Consider the following 16,900-nt stretch of genomic DNA (forward strand, 5'->3'; position numbering starts at 1 on the left):
AAAAACACAAAAACAAACAAACAAAAAATAAACCCCACACACGGAGAAAAAAAATTCCAACACACAAATAAAGTTAAATAGCCAAAAAAGTACTTGTACTGTACTAGCTGAACTCTGTCCCTAACTGTCTCGGTGCTTTTATGGAATAAAACTACTGATCCAGCGCAGCTGAATATGCGCAGCCCTTCTTAGTCTTTATGGCATATACAACAGGGTCCGAAGTCCACGAAAGTTTTGCTGATAAGGGGGGCCAATAAAAGCAGCCGTGCAGCAGTGTAAACACGTCTGCCTCGGCGCAAAGCGGCCCTTATTCTGTGGATTTACATAAAAGCTCCCATCAGCCGGCCCACTCATTACCATGTTTTATATTCCCCCGCTCTCAGAAAGCATCATGGCAAAGTAGCTCCATCCCTCCCCTTCAACAGGGAAGTGAAGCAGCTTCTCGGAGCAGGTGTCAGCAGCCGAAAGCCAGAGAGGGAGAAAGGAACTTTATTTTGACTTTCCTTTTGGTCTTTTCCCCACGATCCTCCCTTTCAACCCTCGGCTCCAGCGCGCACACAGTAGGCCTATGTGGTGTTTTTAATGTTCTTTAAAATGGTGTCGAAACTGACATCCTTGCAGCAGGAGCTCCTTAACGCCCTGCTGGACTCAGGAGTTACCAAAGATGTTCTGATCCAGGCCTTAGACGACCTGGACCCCAGCCCGCCGAACTTTGGAGTAAAACTGGAGAACTTGCCCATGTCGCCTCAGAGCGGCAAGATGAACGGAGGGGACGCAGATACGAAGCCCGTTTTCCTCACGCTCACCAACGGCCACAGCAAGGGCAAGCTTTCCGGCGACGAGGGCTCCGAGGACGGGGACGACTACGACACCCCGCCAATACTAAAGGAACTCCAATCGCTCAACACGGAGGAGGCCGCGGAGCAGAGGGCGGAGGTGGAGCGCATGTTGGCGTAAGTTCTCCTGACAAATTTCTATCTTCTAAAAAGTTTATATTATTTTTTTGAAATTTTATTTTTTTTATGGCAGACGAGAAGACAAGAAAGTGAAATTTGCGCATATGCTCGCTTACTTTTATCCGTCTGAGCTCGCCCAATGTGCTCTTAATTTAGAAGTTTACGCCTTTTTCAAATCAGGTTTTTAACATGTTAAAAAATATACAATAATAATAGGCACTAATATCCCTAAAACACTTTTCAGGCTTTGTTTACAATTTTAAAATAACCCGCCACGATTAGGTTTTCACTTTCTGGTTACTAATTATCCACACGGATTATTATTTCTTTACCTTTGCAAAATATCAGCTGAACTTACTTCTATTTATTATTAACTATAGCTACTCCACCTCTCGACGATAAAAACGCCGGGCGCACGGACTCCACAAAAAGAAAGTAACGATACAACTTCTATTATTATTATTATTATTATTATTATTATTATTAAATCAATTTGACTGTGACAATTTTTTTGTTTTTCCGGTTCTTCCTCTGTCTGTAAACCCCTCTCACGGAAAAATAATATCCCATCACGAAGCCATTTCTTTCTAATTATCTCCGTTCAAACCACTCATCGTCGTTGAACTAATATTTGAGGCTCTATCATCCACTAACAGCACCGGAAGAATATCAAAACGAACCCACGTGTAGTTAAGTTATTATTAATTTTATTCTATAAATCATCAACTGAAAGATACACAGTGGCGTGTGATTAGAGTGAATGGAGATCTGGTTATTCATTGTCAAAAGTTATAAACTAACATCTCCCACTTAACCCACAGACTTAGATGTAGGCCTCCACATTCTCCAAAACAAACAGACGTGCGCAGATTTGCAATAATTACCGATGTCCGAGTGTCTGGGCCTGTTAGTGTCTGATTGCACGGCAAGGCTCAATTTCCACTCGTCTCTTTTTTAAATAGACACCGCTGCAACAAAAATTAACCAGAATATAAAGGTACAGTTTTACCACTTAAACTTAAAATTTGAAGTTAAATTTATATATGATATAAATTCCATACAACTTAATGTAGTTTTTTTTTTTTAAATCACTTAACGGAGTTTTCCTTGAGGTTAAATTTTAATTTTAGAGCCTAATATATGACTGTAACCTAAGGTTTGATTATCATCTTAAGAAATTCTGCATTTTTACATTTTTAAAGAATATCCTGCTGTTTGTGCTATACTAAATTATGTCTTGTTTTATTTTTTATTTTATACTTTGAGTAGATCAGATATTTAAAGTTAAGACAGCCTATGTAAAGTTTGTTTTATGGTTTTAATTTCGATTTTTACTCTTTCTATATTAAATCGAAGAGTTTAGGTAACAATGCTGCTTAAATCTACTCTGAGCTGAACTAACCTTTGGAAATATTTACAGCTCACTGAGCAGGCTGGAATAATAAATGGGTTGTCTGTGTTGGAGACTCTTTATTTTTACAAACCCCTTAAACTCCAGGCTTTGAAAACAGGGAAACAACAAAAGGGAACAAGTTCATGACTAGTTGTTTCACTTTTATATTTACTTTAAATATGAACTTTTAAAACCATTTCCACATCTGAAATGATACAATCTCACATGAACTAGTGATTTAATAGCATGACTATTCCAGAACTCTTTATTTGAGCCTCAAAGTTTGAGTAAATGGTGGATTTTCTTTTCATAACTTTCCCCTGAACGCTGCACGTACTTGAGTGCTGCAATGAACCATGTTTTCTGCCCCTGTTGTTCTAACTGAACGCAGAGAGGATCCATGGCGTGCTGCCCGCATGATCAAAGGTTACATGCAGCAGCACAACATCCCCCAACGCGAGGTGGTGGACATCACAGGGCTGAACCAGTCTCACCTTTCCCAGCACCTCAACAAAGGAACGCCCATGAAAACACAGAAGCGAGCGGCCCTTTACACCTGGTATGTCAGGAAACAGCGGGAAATTCTACGACGTAAGTTAATATTTGAGTTTCTCACAGCTTGGCCACAGCCTGAAATGTTTAGCTGGCAGCAGCACGCTGCTTTATTTGGGTTTGAAACCTGTAGGGATATCATGTTTCCTCACCCTGAAGAATGGCATGTACATGCAACTATTTTTCATTATGCATCAAAAGTGAAAATGCATCTAATTTATACATTCAAAGTGCCAAACTTTGTATAAGAAAGCATTTTGATATCAGCGTTATTGAACAAGCCTCTTCTTATTTTCAGAGTTCAACCAGGCAGCTCATGGTCCTGGCAGCAGTATGGCTGACAAAGGAAATCCAGATCAGGGTTATTATTTTGCAGAGTTCAATCCATCCGGTCAGAGCATGGGTCAGCCCGGCGAAGAGGTGGGCATCGAACCCTCCTGTAAGAAAATGAGGCGCAACCGCTTCAAATGGGGGCCTGCGTCCCAGCAAATCCTGTACCAGGCCTACGAGCGGCAGAAGAACCCCAGCAAGGAGGAGCGGGAGGCTTTGGTGGAGGAGTGTAACAGGTAGACACACATGAGGCCACTTTTAGCACAAAAATGCTGCCCGTGCAGTGCTACCACCACATTCTCACCTGGTGTTGTTCCCCGCAGAGCTGAGTGTCTTCAGAGAGGTGTCTCCCCCTCCAAAGCTCAAGGCCTCGGCTCTAATCTGGTCACGGAAGTGCGAGTCTACAACTGGTTCGCCAACCGGCGTAAAGAGGAAGCCTTCAGGCAGAAGTTGGCCATGGATGCAATCACTGCTCCGAGCCACGGCATCAACCCTCTGCTCTCTCATGGCTCACCGCATCATCCCCAGGCCAGCGCTTCACCTCCAAGTAAGATGTCAAGTGGTGATGCTTTGCAAGCGGTTCGGCAGATTACACATGCTAACATCAGCCTATGGGAGACTTGATGACGGTGGCGCAAAAGGTGCATGATTTCATTTTCTTTGGTGTAAAACTATTGTGAGGAAAGCACAGAGGCTCACAGTTGATGTGATCAGAGAGCCAGAGAAAGACAGGACAAGTGATCAATGAGCGTGAGTGAGTGAGCTGAGCGAGTGGCATTGTTATTCTGATCTTTGAAAACACTGAGAACAATCCACATTGTACCTGCAATCTCCACTCCAAAGTCAGCATGGAGAGGCATGATACAAAGGGCAGCAACCCCGTGACAGGCCAGGGTCAGGCCAGGGTCATAGAAGGGGGAACAGACATCACCTCGATGTACCACCTTCATTTCCACATTTCCTCCTTCCATCGAGTTTTCTAAGGACTCACGGAGTTGCCAAAACAAGGAGAAGGCTGTGGACTGTTGCTCTGACCATTTCACCTTGCCTTTATGTTTGCATCCAAACTAATTAGTATTGACTGAGTTTACCTAGCGTATACTACATAAAACAAAGCAGCTAGGGCTCACAGAGCATTATCCCCATGCCATCACTCACCCTCCATAAACCTCTGTGTTCAGAGACTCACTCAGATCCCATTGTTATCCTCTTGTGTTCGAACACGAGTCCAGCTTTGAAGGGGAGACTAATGGTTTGCTTTGTCTTGCTCTTTTACCTTTCCATAAACTGGTCCCACTTGTGGATTGTCTATTTGCTTAAGGTTTTTTGTCTCCTTGTTTTTGTTGAGAACACCTGAGCAGGCCTGGATATCAGGATGCAAAGAAAGGAAGGTTTGGTGCATGGCGGAGAGCACTTTGTTTCACCAAAATCTCTCTGCTGGCTGCTTACAAGGTGTCCTGCTGGCATCATGCTGACAGCATCAGCTGTTTTTCAGTGTCATCCCCTGAACTGACAATAATATCCCAGTGGGGCACCTCATTGCGTTGCTAGGGCACGGCCTGTATTATGCATGCTTAATGGACAATTAAAATCCTTTGCTGCTACATCTCCCAGGCCTTTGATAAGGGGCTCCTCTGATTCTACTCTCTATACTCTGCTCCAGCAGGAGGTCCCATTGTCTGTGGTGTATTAGAAGACTGCAGTCACTGTAACCTAGGTTCATTTATCTTGGCTGGGCCTGGAGGAGGACTGAATTTAAAGCCCCCCCTCCTCACCTTCATGGACATTAGTATAGTTGCTGAGGCTGGTCGCAGACTTGGAGCAGCAGGAGCTGTCCACTGTGGTATTGGCTCTTTTCTGGCCAGACAGGACTGATGACCCCTTCTTCGCCTATAGAGAAAGCTGGTAACCCCCCTCCTTAAACTGCCGCCACACCTTCAGTCTTACAAGGGAGGTCACTTCTGGGTCATTTCAAAGGAACTCCTCTTAGTCAGGGAGTTTTTATTGATTTTGCTTTGGTTCGTTGATCAGTTGGTCACAACTGGATAGACAGTCAAACAGTGTGACGTGCATTTTTGGTGGTGACCTTTTTAGGAAATGAAACTGATCTTTCAAGCAGATTGCTTACAGTATTTTATAGCAGCCGTCTGTGTCGTCCCATGTAATAAGTGCCTAATATTCATCCACTCATGTTTACTGAGCTTATCAAAAGCATCTTATTTAGCCGTTATTCTTTAAAGTAGGAGCTCCTCAAACAAATTTATAGGTGTCATTAAAATGGTATGGTTATCAATCAGCATTTTCTTGGCCAAAGAAAAAATAAAAATGAATGAAAATCATTCAAAAATCAAAATTTTTGTATTGAAGTTCTGCGTTTTACAATTATTATTTTTTTAAAGCTGAATCTAAAAAAGCCTGATGTATACCCTTTTACAGTGAGGCTAACCTAACAGTGAGCTACTGTTAGTTTCATCAACAAAACTGGGAGTTTTCAGCATGAAAGTTACTTTTACTCTTTATGCAAAAAGTCATTTTTTTATCAGCAGGAGCAGTCAGTATCTGCATGGCTCCACCAAGGCTAAAAATTCCCTCCACAAACTGAGTTCCTGGATCCAGAAGGATGTCTGGATTGTATTAGATTTTAATATATTCTAAAAATGGTGGTTTTAAATTATTCTGTTTTACTTTGATAGGAATATGTAAAAGCAATCTTACATGAATTCAGATTTCCATGGACAAAAGCGAATCACGTGCATGTTAGTCCAAGCTGCTAAAACATTCGTGTCATTTATTGAGTTATTCTGCTAACAAGCAGACAAACAAATCGGACCAATCACGTAACCTGGTTTGTGAAGATAATGCTTGTCTTTTTGTTAAGCAGGATTCTGAATAGACAACTTTTGCTTGTGATGGAGTGTTTTAGATTGATGGTAATTTGACAGCTGAAGCTAAATTGCGCTGTGTAAGCTGAACTGTGTTGTTCTGCACGTTACCAAACTAGCAAACTCAGAAGTTCCAGATCAGATACAGTAGCATGTGTGGGTTGTGTTGCTTTCTGTAACCTCAGGCTAGCTTAAAACAGGGACACACACACAGAAGGAATGGCCTAGCTCTGCACTTTCCAGTGCTCCCAGAGTGCTACAAAGAGGAGACTGGCTACGTCCTGCAGAGACCCAGGAGGTCTGTCATATTCAGCGGCACTACAATGAGCACTGCCTGGGGTTGGGGAGGCAGGCTTTGATATTACATGGGTCACACAGGGAGCTAGAGGCTTTTAAACCTGCTGAAGGTCCATGCTACCACTCCCATCCTGAAGTTCTCGCCCTCCCCCTGCTCTCAAAAAGCAAGTTGCAGTTTTTTTTCTTGACTGGGCCGTCAAAAAGACTAGAAACCCTAGTTTCTAACTTTAGTTTGTGGAAGTCTGAGCTTCCCTGCAGCTTAAATTACTACAGAAGCCAAAGAAACAAAACTCTCCTGAATAGCATCCTTTAAGAGGTGGCCCAGCTCCGAGATAACTGACTTTTTATGAGTCCTCCTCTATTGTGTGGCAATGGGGGTCATGAGTCCAATGGAGTGCTTTATTGTTCTGTGGCAGTGTTTACAAGGCACGGCGGGGTGTTGTGGGGTTGATAGTATGTTGCAGGACACAATATGATGTCTGTTGGCCGTACAAAATGGAGGACAGGTACTTTAGAGGATGAAATATGACAGCAGCTTTGAAGTAGCTGCATTTTAACTATCCATATTCAAAGCAATAGCTCCGCATTATCAGATGTGCTTGCATGAAATATGTTTGCTTTACTGGCGATAGTTAAATGAAAAGATTGCTATTACTTGCATATCTCTTAAATGAGAAGCTTAACAAGAGTTCGTATTTTAAAAGAAAGACTTGGAGCAGGAGTGAAAAACTTTAAAATCAGCATCTAGAAGATCTGGAAGCTCACCCAGTAACAGGTTATCGGATTTCCTAAACCTGTACAAAGACAGATTTCGGCAAATGTAGAGAAATGGTGTCTCAAGATTGTTATGGTTAAAGCTGTAGATGCATTGATAAAGATGGAGCTGTAAACTACAGCGATTTCATGATTAGTGGTTTTGGCAAAATCTCATTAGAAGCAAACTAAACTATACGATTTGCACAGCAACACCTAGAAATCGATGTCCCTCTCATTGCTCACCTATTGTGTCAAAGCCTCTCCCTCTTTTTATCTCGAAATGTGTGCATATCAATACTTCCGACTTCTGCAGGGTGTTCCGGCTGTCACACCTGGGTCAGGGACGTGGGACTTGGGGAAGATGATGTTGATCTTAGTGCAAACAGAGTCTGTCTCTGCACTGTTACTGAGGGAGGGAAGCACTGTGTGACAGTGCGAGGTTGAAGCCACAGGATAAGAATGTGTTTGGCATTGCTTGTAATTGTGTAATGTTTACTCTGTTGATATCAGAGGGAGGCCTGCATCAGCAAACATACATTTGATTGTCAGTTGGGAGGTGGAGCATTCCTATGGGCCTCCAGTGAGAGACAGAAAGTAGTCTAGACGGGGGATTAAGTGATGTCATTAAATTTATTCTCATCGATTCACTGTGAATCTCTTTAAACTGTTTGAAATATAACAAAAACTTGAAAGTTTGGAATGTGGACTGTAACTAGGCTCCCAGTTTTATAAGACACTTTTTATTCTCATTTTCAGTTCCATTTTTATTTACTCTATGGCAGTTTCTTAGTATGATTACCAATTGAAAAAATGTCATTATCTATCATTCTGAGTTTGCATGCTGGGCGTTGGACCAGAGCCTCTCATACAAGCTGTTTTAGTCTCATCTCCTTTAGGCCAGCCTCCAACTTTCTTGTGATTGGCTGCCACTTGCAAACAGAAGGATAGGTCTCCAGTAGGGGGATTTGAGAAGACCGGCTTAACTAATTTGACTAATCTTAACTAAGTAACGGATTATCAGAGACTGAAACAGACACCCAATAGAAATGGCTAAATTATTGAAATGAAAATGTGAAAAAACAAAACAAACAGCAAATCAACACAATGGCTAGCAATTAAAAATGTTAGCTAGTGGTATAAATAAGCAAATAAATATTTAACTAAAACGTCTTAATAAAAAGCTTGTATAGTTAACTAAAAATATAAATAAAAAATTGGATATCTTGATTGAATGTGCAGATTTTTCATTAGATAATAGTTTGGGTAAATAAACAAAAAGGTTTTAGCTGATAGAATAGATAAACAAAAATGGTAACTAGTGATTACTAATCGTTAACTGACAGCAGAGATGAATACATAGAAATATTGGGTAAAACTGACGATAAGGAAATTTTAATGTTTAGCTAATATATATAAAAGGGGGCTATAAAGGATTAACAGTACAGATAACAGTTTAAATTGCTAGCTGAAATTATGCTGAAGGTAAACAAATAAAAATAATTAGGTAATAGTATTGATAAATAAAGCCGCAGTATTGAGTACCCAAGTTAAATAGGTAGCACAAACACAAAACCTGAAAGACATAGCTGACAAATCTTAATTTCACCTGTTTAGTATTGACAAGCTAATGTTTCCGCCATTTGGCCTTCAATTCATGCTAGTGCTACCTATCACACTAGAGTTATATGATTTAGATTTAGCATCATGCATAAATGTGCTGAATCTGTGCTGCTCGTATTTAGTGAGTGAAACAAATAAACAATTAGCTGAAATCATGTAACAGCAAGTTTAGCTAGCAAAAACACAAATAAAATGTGGATGCTTTTGGTTGAAAGTACAGATAACAGCTGAAACTATTAGCTAATAGCACAGATAAACAAATTGAAATACAAATTGAAATATCTCGTTACAAATATATATCTGTTTAAAGTACAGCTAAAAGTTAAAATTATTAAAATTGCTAAAAGTAGATAAAATAGTTGGATAATAATATAGATAAAACTCCAGTTTTGAGTACCTAAAGGCACCTAAATAGCACTAATAGTACAAAACTTTAGATAAATAGCTGACAAATCTTTATTTCAGCAATTTATTTTTGCTATGCCATTAAAAATGCTAATGTTTTGGCTCTGCAACCATCATTACAGTTTTGTGCTAGTGTTACTTATTATGGAGTTATATGATTTTGATTTAGCATCATTTACTGAGAAGGCACATCCTCTTCAGAGACTGAAACAAATAAGATTCTTAGCTGGAAATACACAATGAAAATTTTTTAAATATCTGGGTAAAAATGTAAAAAAAAACCAAAAAAAAAAAAAACCCAGGTATTTTTGTACAAAGTACGAAAAAGTACAGATAACAATTGAAATTATTGGACAATAGTATAGATAAACACATAAAAATGTTAGTTAGAAATACATTGCTAATATATTGCTAGCTACAAATATGAATAAAAATGGGATTAGTTAACAGTATGGCTAACAGTTGGAAGCTAAATACACTGGAATAAAAGCTGATGATATTTAATATATTAGCTAAAACATCGAAAACCCCATTTAATATGTTCCTAAGCATAATGTACAACTATTAAGTGAAACAGTAGCCTAAAGTAGTGGAGGAAATGTGAAAGTAAAGTTAACATTAGAGTCTAAATGATATACTTTTTAGACAATTCATTAAGTACAGCTACCATTACTCTTAATGACAGTTATTAAAATACCTTGGACCAAATATATTGCTCTATAAGGTGAAAAATAAAAAAGCACTAGGGACAACCTTTGTTCAAACTGAATATCTTTTCGTAACCCTGACGTAATACAAACATCATTGGTAATGTTTGTATGCTGGTCACAGAGTCTGATGGGAGTCCTGCTTATGTGAGTGCATGTACACAGTGAATGGCCTTGGCTAAGCTGCTCAGATAGCAGCAGTGGACGGGTCACTGTCTTTGTTTGCTCAGTCCTCCCCTATCCGAGTCAAAGAGCAGGTGAGTGCGGTGGGTTGGAGTGACAGTGTCACTGCTCAGCACTGACGAGCCAATGCTCTTCACTGCCCTATATACCTGCAATAGTTGCAGCACACAGCGACCGTGAGGTTAAGTTAACCTGTTAACAAGTTAAGTTAACCTGCTCTCTCTCTGGTTCTCTCTCTCTCTCAGTGAGATACGGGCAAGTTCCCAGTGAGGTCACCTCCTCCTCGGCCATCAGTCACCACAGTAGCAACGCAATGGCGACCAGCCAGTCAGTGCTCCAGCAGGTGTCTCCGGGAGGACTGGACCACAGCCACAGTCTGCTGTCACCCGACGCCAAGATGGTGAGTGAACACACCTGGGCCCTGGTGGCCTCAGATTAGATAAGAACCTGCCTGCGTTTAGCATAAACGTACAAAGTAGGTTCCTGAACCTCCTCTCCCATGGACGTGCTGGCAAGAGCCAACAATTAGCACATTGTGCTGCTGTGTTTGGAAGGTGGAGCCACGGTGGCTGTACTAGCAGGCAGCCATCACCAAAGTGCACCAGGCATGTTCATCTCTCAGCCAATAAACCTGACAAAGAAACATTCTGTTCCTATTGATTAAATGCCTCACAAAGAGGAGCCAAAGGTGGAGTGTTGCTTGTTCTGCCAGAGAAATGACGCCAACATTTGATCATGCCCGATACTTTTTTTTCTGCATCTACTTCTCCCCTTTTCCCTAGTTCAATATTTGATCAGTGATCAGGAAACCTGTGCATACTATCATAGCGTCTGTACAAGTACTTTTAAAAAATGTGCAATGTGCTAATGTCAAAATACAGCATTATTCAAATCATCAGGGATTACAGTATCCGTCCGTTTGAACTGTTTATTTTGTTTGGAAACTGGGGAAAAATTAGTCATACAGCACAGTTTACCTCTGCCCTGCATTATGTGAAATGAGGGCAGGCATTGTAGTGTGCGGCAGGTCAGAGCTGTCAGTTGTTTTACGCAGATGTGAGTCGGGCCAAGTTCTCCTCTGTGGGCAGGAGGCTGTAGTCAAATAAACGCAGCCCCACTGAGGGGGAGGATCCAGATAAAGATTACTGTAAATGTTGGGTGAAGCATTTGTTTGAAGCCATATGCGCAACGCAACTCACACAGCCTTCTCGGCGACATTTTATTATGATTTTATTTTCCTTGGAATTTTTTTCTTTATCAGTATGTTCTTGTGTGTGATGGGAATTACGCAACTGTGGTGTCGTACAAAAGAATCCGAACTGAGTCAACATTTATGTCTGTTGTTTGTCTAACTGCCAACATCTCTTTCACTTTGAACATGAATTTATGTGAATTTACATAGCCAGTACTCTGATAACTCTGAGTGTAGTGCTCAGCTAAAAACAAATAGTACTGCTATAAAACTGTACTGTAATTTTATTTCCATGATCTCTTTACAGATTTCAGGTTCAGGTGGAGGACTTCCTCCGGTCAGCACACTCACAAACATCCACAGTTCCCATCACAGCCATCAGCAGACACAGAACCTCATCATGCCTCTGTCTGGAGTCATGGCCATAGCACAAAGTATGTCTAGCATACATCAATACAAATTTTCGCTTGTTCTAAAGGCACGTGGTGACTGACATCTTACTTGGGTGTCACCAGGTTTAAACACATCGCAGTCTCAAACGGTGCCAGTGATCAACAGCGTGGCGGGAAGTCTTGCAGCGCTCCAGCCAGTGCCGTTTTCCCAGCAGCTCCACAGCCCTCATCAGCAGAGCCTGATGCAGCAGAGTCCGAGCCACATGAGCCAGCAGCCGTTCATGGCCTCCGTCACACACTCACACAGTCAGTAACACATTTTGATTGTTTTTGTCAGTCCAGTAGGCACTAGTATGCATTTTTAACAAGTTTTTGGAGGTTTCTAACATTAGCTTTTAGGCCTTGTGTTAAAACAAAGCACAACTTGTAACCAGACAGTTTTAATGTGTTTATTTAGACATAAAAAAAAACTTTGATGTGATTTGAAGCTTTAATGGGGAGGAGCTCAGAGTAATCCAGCCTAAAACAACACCACAATCAGCCACCATGCTTCCATCTGGTCTGATTTCTCTCTCAAAGTCAGTTTTTGTGGTTTAAAGCAAAGAGTTCCCACCCTGACTCTTAATAACTAAAGCACAAATAAAAGTGGAAGAAGATGGTTTGTAAATGTTGCTGAATATAATATTACACACCAGGTATGCAGCTTCCTCTCTGCAGCTGTAGATCAGCTCTTAACCTTAATAAATATTTACTTGTCCCTGTTATGGAAGTGTAATAATCTATTATGTCTCCCTTTTTCAGTGTATCCGCACAAACAAGAACCCCCGCAATATTCCCACCCGTCACGTTTCTCCTCAGCCATGGTGGTCACAGACGCCAACAGCCCCCTCAGCTCCATATCCTCGAGCAAGACGGTGAGACTTTAACCCCGTGCCACAAACAGCTACAGTTAGACGCACCTTCTGACCGCTTCCCCTACCCGCCGATGATGATTTCAGTTCGAGTAATTACGGGGACATTTGCATGAGAATCACCGTTCAATTTGCATTTTATATTGTAATTCTTTGCAACTGTTGTGTTTCCCTGCTGATGCACAAAAAAAAGAAAAATCCTTCTCACCTTACTCTGACTGAGAGAAACAGCACCATCAAAGCTCGCTGCAACAGCAGGAACTAGATCACAGCAGGGAGAAGTGTGTGTGTGTTATGACGGTGTGCTGACTTGTTTGATTCCTGTCACATTAGGACGCTCCTGTAAACAAGATGGTGCAACTTGGGGGTCTCTCCTGGGTAAATACAATTTTATTAGTTCAGTCACGCAGTTTACATGAGTGAAATTATCAAACTCAAACACACATCAAATCACTTAGGACAGTTGTGGCTGTGCACGTTGATCCCTTTGCTTTCTGTTTACGGCTGATGTTCAAACACTTTCATTAGGAGAGACGGATGTATGGATAGGACACTCCTCAGAATTCCTATTTCCTCTTAAACAGCTGTCTAATCAATCACATGTTCCCTCAGCCTGAACACCTCTTGATTAATGCTCCCTATTTTCACTTTCCTCTGCCCGACGAGACTTACCTCTGCGATCAGGAAATGAGACCTGTTAATCAAAGTTCTCAACCCCTGTGTGCTGCAGCTTTCCTCCATGCTACAGTGAGGCTGGAGATGAGATGGGCTGGGTGAGGGGGCGGCGGCTTTTTTTTTTCTCCTTTTTTTTTTTTCTAATTACATCTCTTCCTCTTTCCTACTTCTCCCTGCTCTCGGTGATCGCTCTAGCCTGAAATGTTGTCCACGGTGCTTTCACACACTCAATTTCCCACGCTGAGACAGAGTGATTGTACCGTGAGCTGCTACTGCCAGACTGATGGCTGCAGGGGAGGATAGCTGAGAACGCTGTGTATCCTGTGAGCAGCAAATAGCAAAAACTCCTCTAACCTAAGTGTTACTGCCTCCTTAAAACTGACTAAAAATAGATGTTGTCACCTGTAGTGGTAGGTCCTTTGTTTAAGTAAAAGCACTAAAACCACTAATGTAAAAATGGTTTTAAACTTTTTTTATTACCTAATATGTTCAACCTATATGGAGATCCCTTTTGTTGGTGAAGCCGTCTGTAATATTTTCGTTTTTGTGAGTTGAACACAACATATTAGCCAAGAAAAAAAAGATATTTATTCTTTATTAATGATATCATGGATCTGTGTGCTCAGATTATCGTTATTGTTTGATAAGGATTTATCTATTTATCGTCTGAATTAATAAGTTAATCGTGTAGCTAAATGCAGTTTTATTAGACCGCATCAAATGGACAAAATATTTAATTTTAAATAAAAATTTTATGAATAATTACATCTTGAAATCTCAGCTTTTTTCTCTACCAGATTATAGCAGGTTATTTTTGTAAAAATGAGGCTTTAGCTGTATTTTGTCATAATATTTTAAACGCATTTTGGGGTAAAATGTTAGCCATAAAGGAAGGGAAGTACAAAGTAGCATAAAATTCCAGACAAAGTGCACATATACTCGGTTATTTTATACCACTTCTTTTTTATTTAGTGACCTGTTAGCCCCAAAGCTTTCCGAGGTATTTTCTTATCAGGACTTTATTTGGATAGGTTTGCCTCCTTGTCGTGACACCAGCATGCTCGGGCTTTATAACACTTGCTGTTTACTAACCTTTCATTATACCTGAGTCTGCTTCAAACTCGCCTCTGCTCAGAGAGCCGCCGTCTAATGACTCAGGTCTTGGCTGCGTGTCAGCTTTATCAGGTGACGCTGTTTGCTGGCTGGGGGGTCACACCGGGGTCAGCTGCCTCCACCCCTAGAGAGGCAGGTGAAAAATAAATTCCACAAACAGTCTAAGCGAAGAGAGCGTTTCAATGGAAACGGCTTTTCAGAGTTAGGAGAAGAGGGATGAGGAATGTATTTGGTCAGGTGTGGCGCATCAAGGTGGAGGGCTGCAGGAAGTATTCACTGAAGTAAAAGTAGAAATGTGACACTGCACAAGTAAAAGTCTTGCATTTGCAGTCTTAACTGATAAAAGAAATTTGTTCAGTTAATTCATCTGTATTTTGAAGATCCAGTAAAGGCTAAGCTAATTGGGCAAAGTTGTCTTAATTAATTACTGATGTCAGCGTATGTGAGAAACCATTCTGCCTGAAAAATTTGCTGGCAGCTGCTGCTAACCTTTGAACGTTGCAGTGAATTCAGTATTTTTAGCCCTTCAGCAAGTAGTTTTTGAAACAGACACAAGATTAAAAGTGAACTAAAACCATCCCAGATGATGATGATAACGTGACAGTTGCTCTTTCTCTCTCATTCACATGAATGAAATAGTTGATAGCCTTTATTTACCTCAGCTGCTAAAGGTAACTGGCCTTGTCCTCTGTTTGATCAACCGGTCACGAGTACCGCTGATCCTCTACCCTCTTGCCGTAGAATGCTCTTGTAATAACACGTCTGCTTTAAATTAACAGCCATCAGCTCTCGTTTTGTTTTGTTTTTTAAGAATTAACCCCTCATGTCTTGAAAAGGCTTTTATTTTGAAACATGTGAAGTGAAGTTTGTGAAGAAATACGAATACTGACCGTCTGACAGCTGGTCACTTATTCGGGTGTTATTCTACATAGCAGAGAATAAGTGAAGGAGAAACCATCGCACAGGAGAGAGAGAAGATCAGCAGCTCATGGTACTGGTCAGATTGGAGCCGAGGCTGGAGATAGAGTTGACTTTATGAAGCGCTTCTGCTCTTTAACAAATAGGTTTGTAAGGAATGAAGCCCTGGCTGATTGAATCCATGTTTTTGATAAACTGCCTGGCTTTGAATGCTTTTTTGTCTCACAATTAGCTTCATACATTTTGTAGCACATGAAAAACACCATATCTATTCCATTCCATTCAATTGTATTTATATAGCGCCAAATGACAACAACAGTCGCCTCAAGGCGCTTTATATTGTAAAGTAACAAGGTTAACAACTGAAAATCTACACCTGACGGTGCCAGTGTGCTAAAGACGTCTTTCCACTGACCCCAAATGGCTAAAATATCACCTATGGCAGCTTTGTCATTGACTGGTTCTGTTACTTTGGTGGATCATTATAATTTGGTATTAATTAGTGATCGCTTCATTATACTGAGGTATAATATAAAATAAATGCACATTTCTTCTATATATTTGAAACATCAGGTACATGAAATGTTCCCTTTATGCCGTCTAATTCAACCAATATGACGATCGCGCTTCGTTCATTTTTTTAAGCTTATCCATAAACAGCCATTCACCCCATTAACATATAGAAAAGGGTCAGAATGACAGGAATTCACTGTAGTCCATCATCACCGTTGTGTGTCTGTATATGTAAATTACTGGACAGATTGTATTTATTGTTTTATGAAACACAGCCTTGCTTCGTCTGACATTTCTCTCATCCTCCACCTCCACAGTGTCCTCTTCAAGCTTGGTGAGAGCGTCCACCTGACTTCCTCGGTGCCCGGCAACCAGAGCGCATTTTTCCACCCTCTCATCGCGGTGACCATGACAACTCCTAATAACCCGCAACAGCGTGCCGGATGATGAGTCAGTCAACAGACGCAGAAGAGTGACGACGGCGGGCACGGCGGTGGAAATGAGAAAAGGGGACAGTGGAAAAAAAACAAACAAAACCCCCCCAACTCACCTGCACCTGAAAGGGAGGAGTCTGGATTTCCCTCTGTGGCACACAAATGATCAACAGGGATGTATGATTTTAACCGAATCTTTTGAAAACAGTGTTCAGTTTTCCATCCTCCCGTCTCTCTCTCTCTCTCTCTTTTTTTGTTTTTAACAATTTGCAGTCATCCTCTGTTGTGACATTACCAAGGAACAAAAATCGGGCACCAAAAACTGCTCACGAACCAGACTGAAGGCTCTGCGATGACTTTAACTGTGATCTAAGGTGGAAATACAAAGTCACGCTGGCACTAAGGGACAGAGACACTGATCTGCTTGTGTGCAGGCCGAGGTAGGACTGGGCTGAAAGCCTTGCGCGTGAGCAGACTACGTGACAATCACAATAACCTTTATTGATCTTGCGTTTGACATTCTAAAAGTCTTCCATGTTATTCTTTCACACTCGGTTTACTGTACTAGCAGTAGTGCAAAGGATGAATGCCTGTTTGTCATTCCCAGTTGTTCAGTGTGTATACTGTGATTGAAAAAGACTTTGACAATCTTGAAAGGACTATGCAATGCG

At 41.1% G+C, this 16,900-nt stretch overlaps 1 protein-coding gene across 3 annotated transcripts; it reads left to right on the forward strand.

Moving 5' to 3' along the window:
* The first annotated feature begins 357 nt into the window (after positions 1 to 357).
* Positions 358 to 16,488, forward strand: hnf1ba (HNF1 homeobox Ba). Of its 3 annotated transcripts, XM_085379535.1 has the most exons (11): positions 358 to 953; positions 2,741 to 2,940; positions 3,200 to 3,467; positions 3,555 to 3,778; positions 10,327 to 10,481; positions 11,581 to 11,707; positions 11,789 to 11,971; positions 12,467 to 12,579; positions 12,910 to 12,954; positions 15,297 to 15,428; positions 16,113 to 16,488. In XM_085379535.1, exons 1-10 carry the CDS (start codon positions 583 to 585, stop codon positions 15,387 to 15,389), a joined length of 1,779 nt encoding a protein of 592 aa, XP_085235661.1. In that variant the 5' UTR covers positions 358 to 582; the 3' UTR covers positions 15,390 to 15,428; positions 16,113 to 16,488. The 3 variants fall into 3 exon arrangements, with proteins under 3 accessions (XP_085235661.1, XP_085235662.1, XP_085235663.1); XM_085379536.1 differs by lacking the exon at positions 15,297 to 15,428 and having other exon boundaries at positions 365 to 953; XM_085379537.1 differs by lacking the exons at positions 12,910 to 12,954; positions 15,297 to 15,428 and having other exon boundaries at positions 368 to 953.
* The last annotated feature ends 412 nt before the right edge of the window (positions 16,489 to 16,900 follow it).

Source organism: Rhamphochromis longiceps, linkage group LG14, assembly GCF_057381845.1.
Source record: "Rhamphochromis longiceps isolate RC_006_pf linkage group LG14, R_longiceps_female_GT1.1, whole genome shotgun sequence".
In the NCBI taxonomy this organism is placed as follows: Eukaryota; Metazoa; Chordata; class Actinopteri; order Cichliformes; family Cichlidae; genus Rhamphochromis; species Rhamphochromis longiceps.

Coding starts and splice junctions, on each gene's coding strand:
- hnf1ba (XM_085379535.1), top strand. CDS start 583: ATGTTCTTTAAAATGGTGTCGAAACTGACATCCTTGCAGCAGGAGCTC. Junction 2,941..3,199: donor ACAGCGGGAAATTCTACGAC/GTAAGTTAATAT, acceptor TCTTATTTTCAG/AGTTCAACCAGGCAGCTCAT. Junction 10,482..11,580: donor TGTCACCCGACGCCAAGATG/GTGAGTGAACAC, acceptor ATCTCTTTACAG/ATTTCAGGTTCAGGTGGAGG.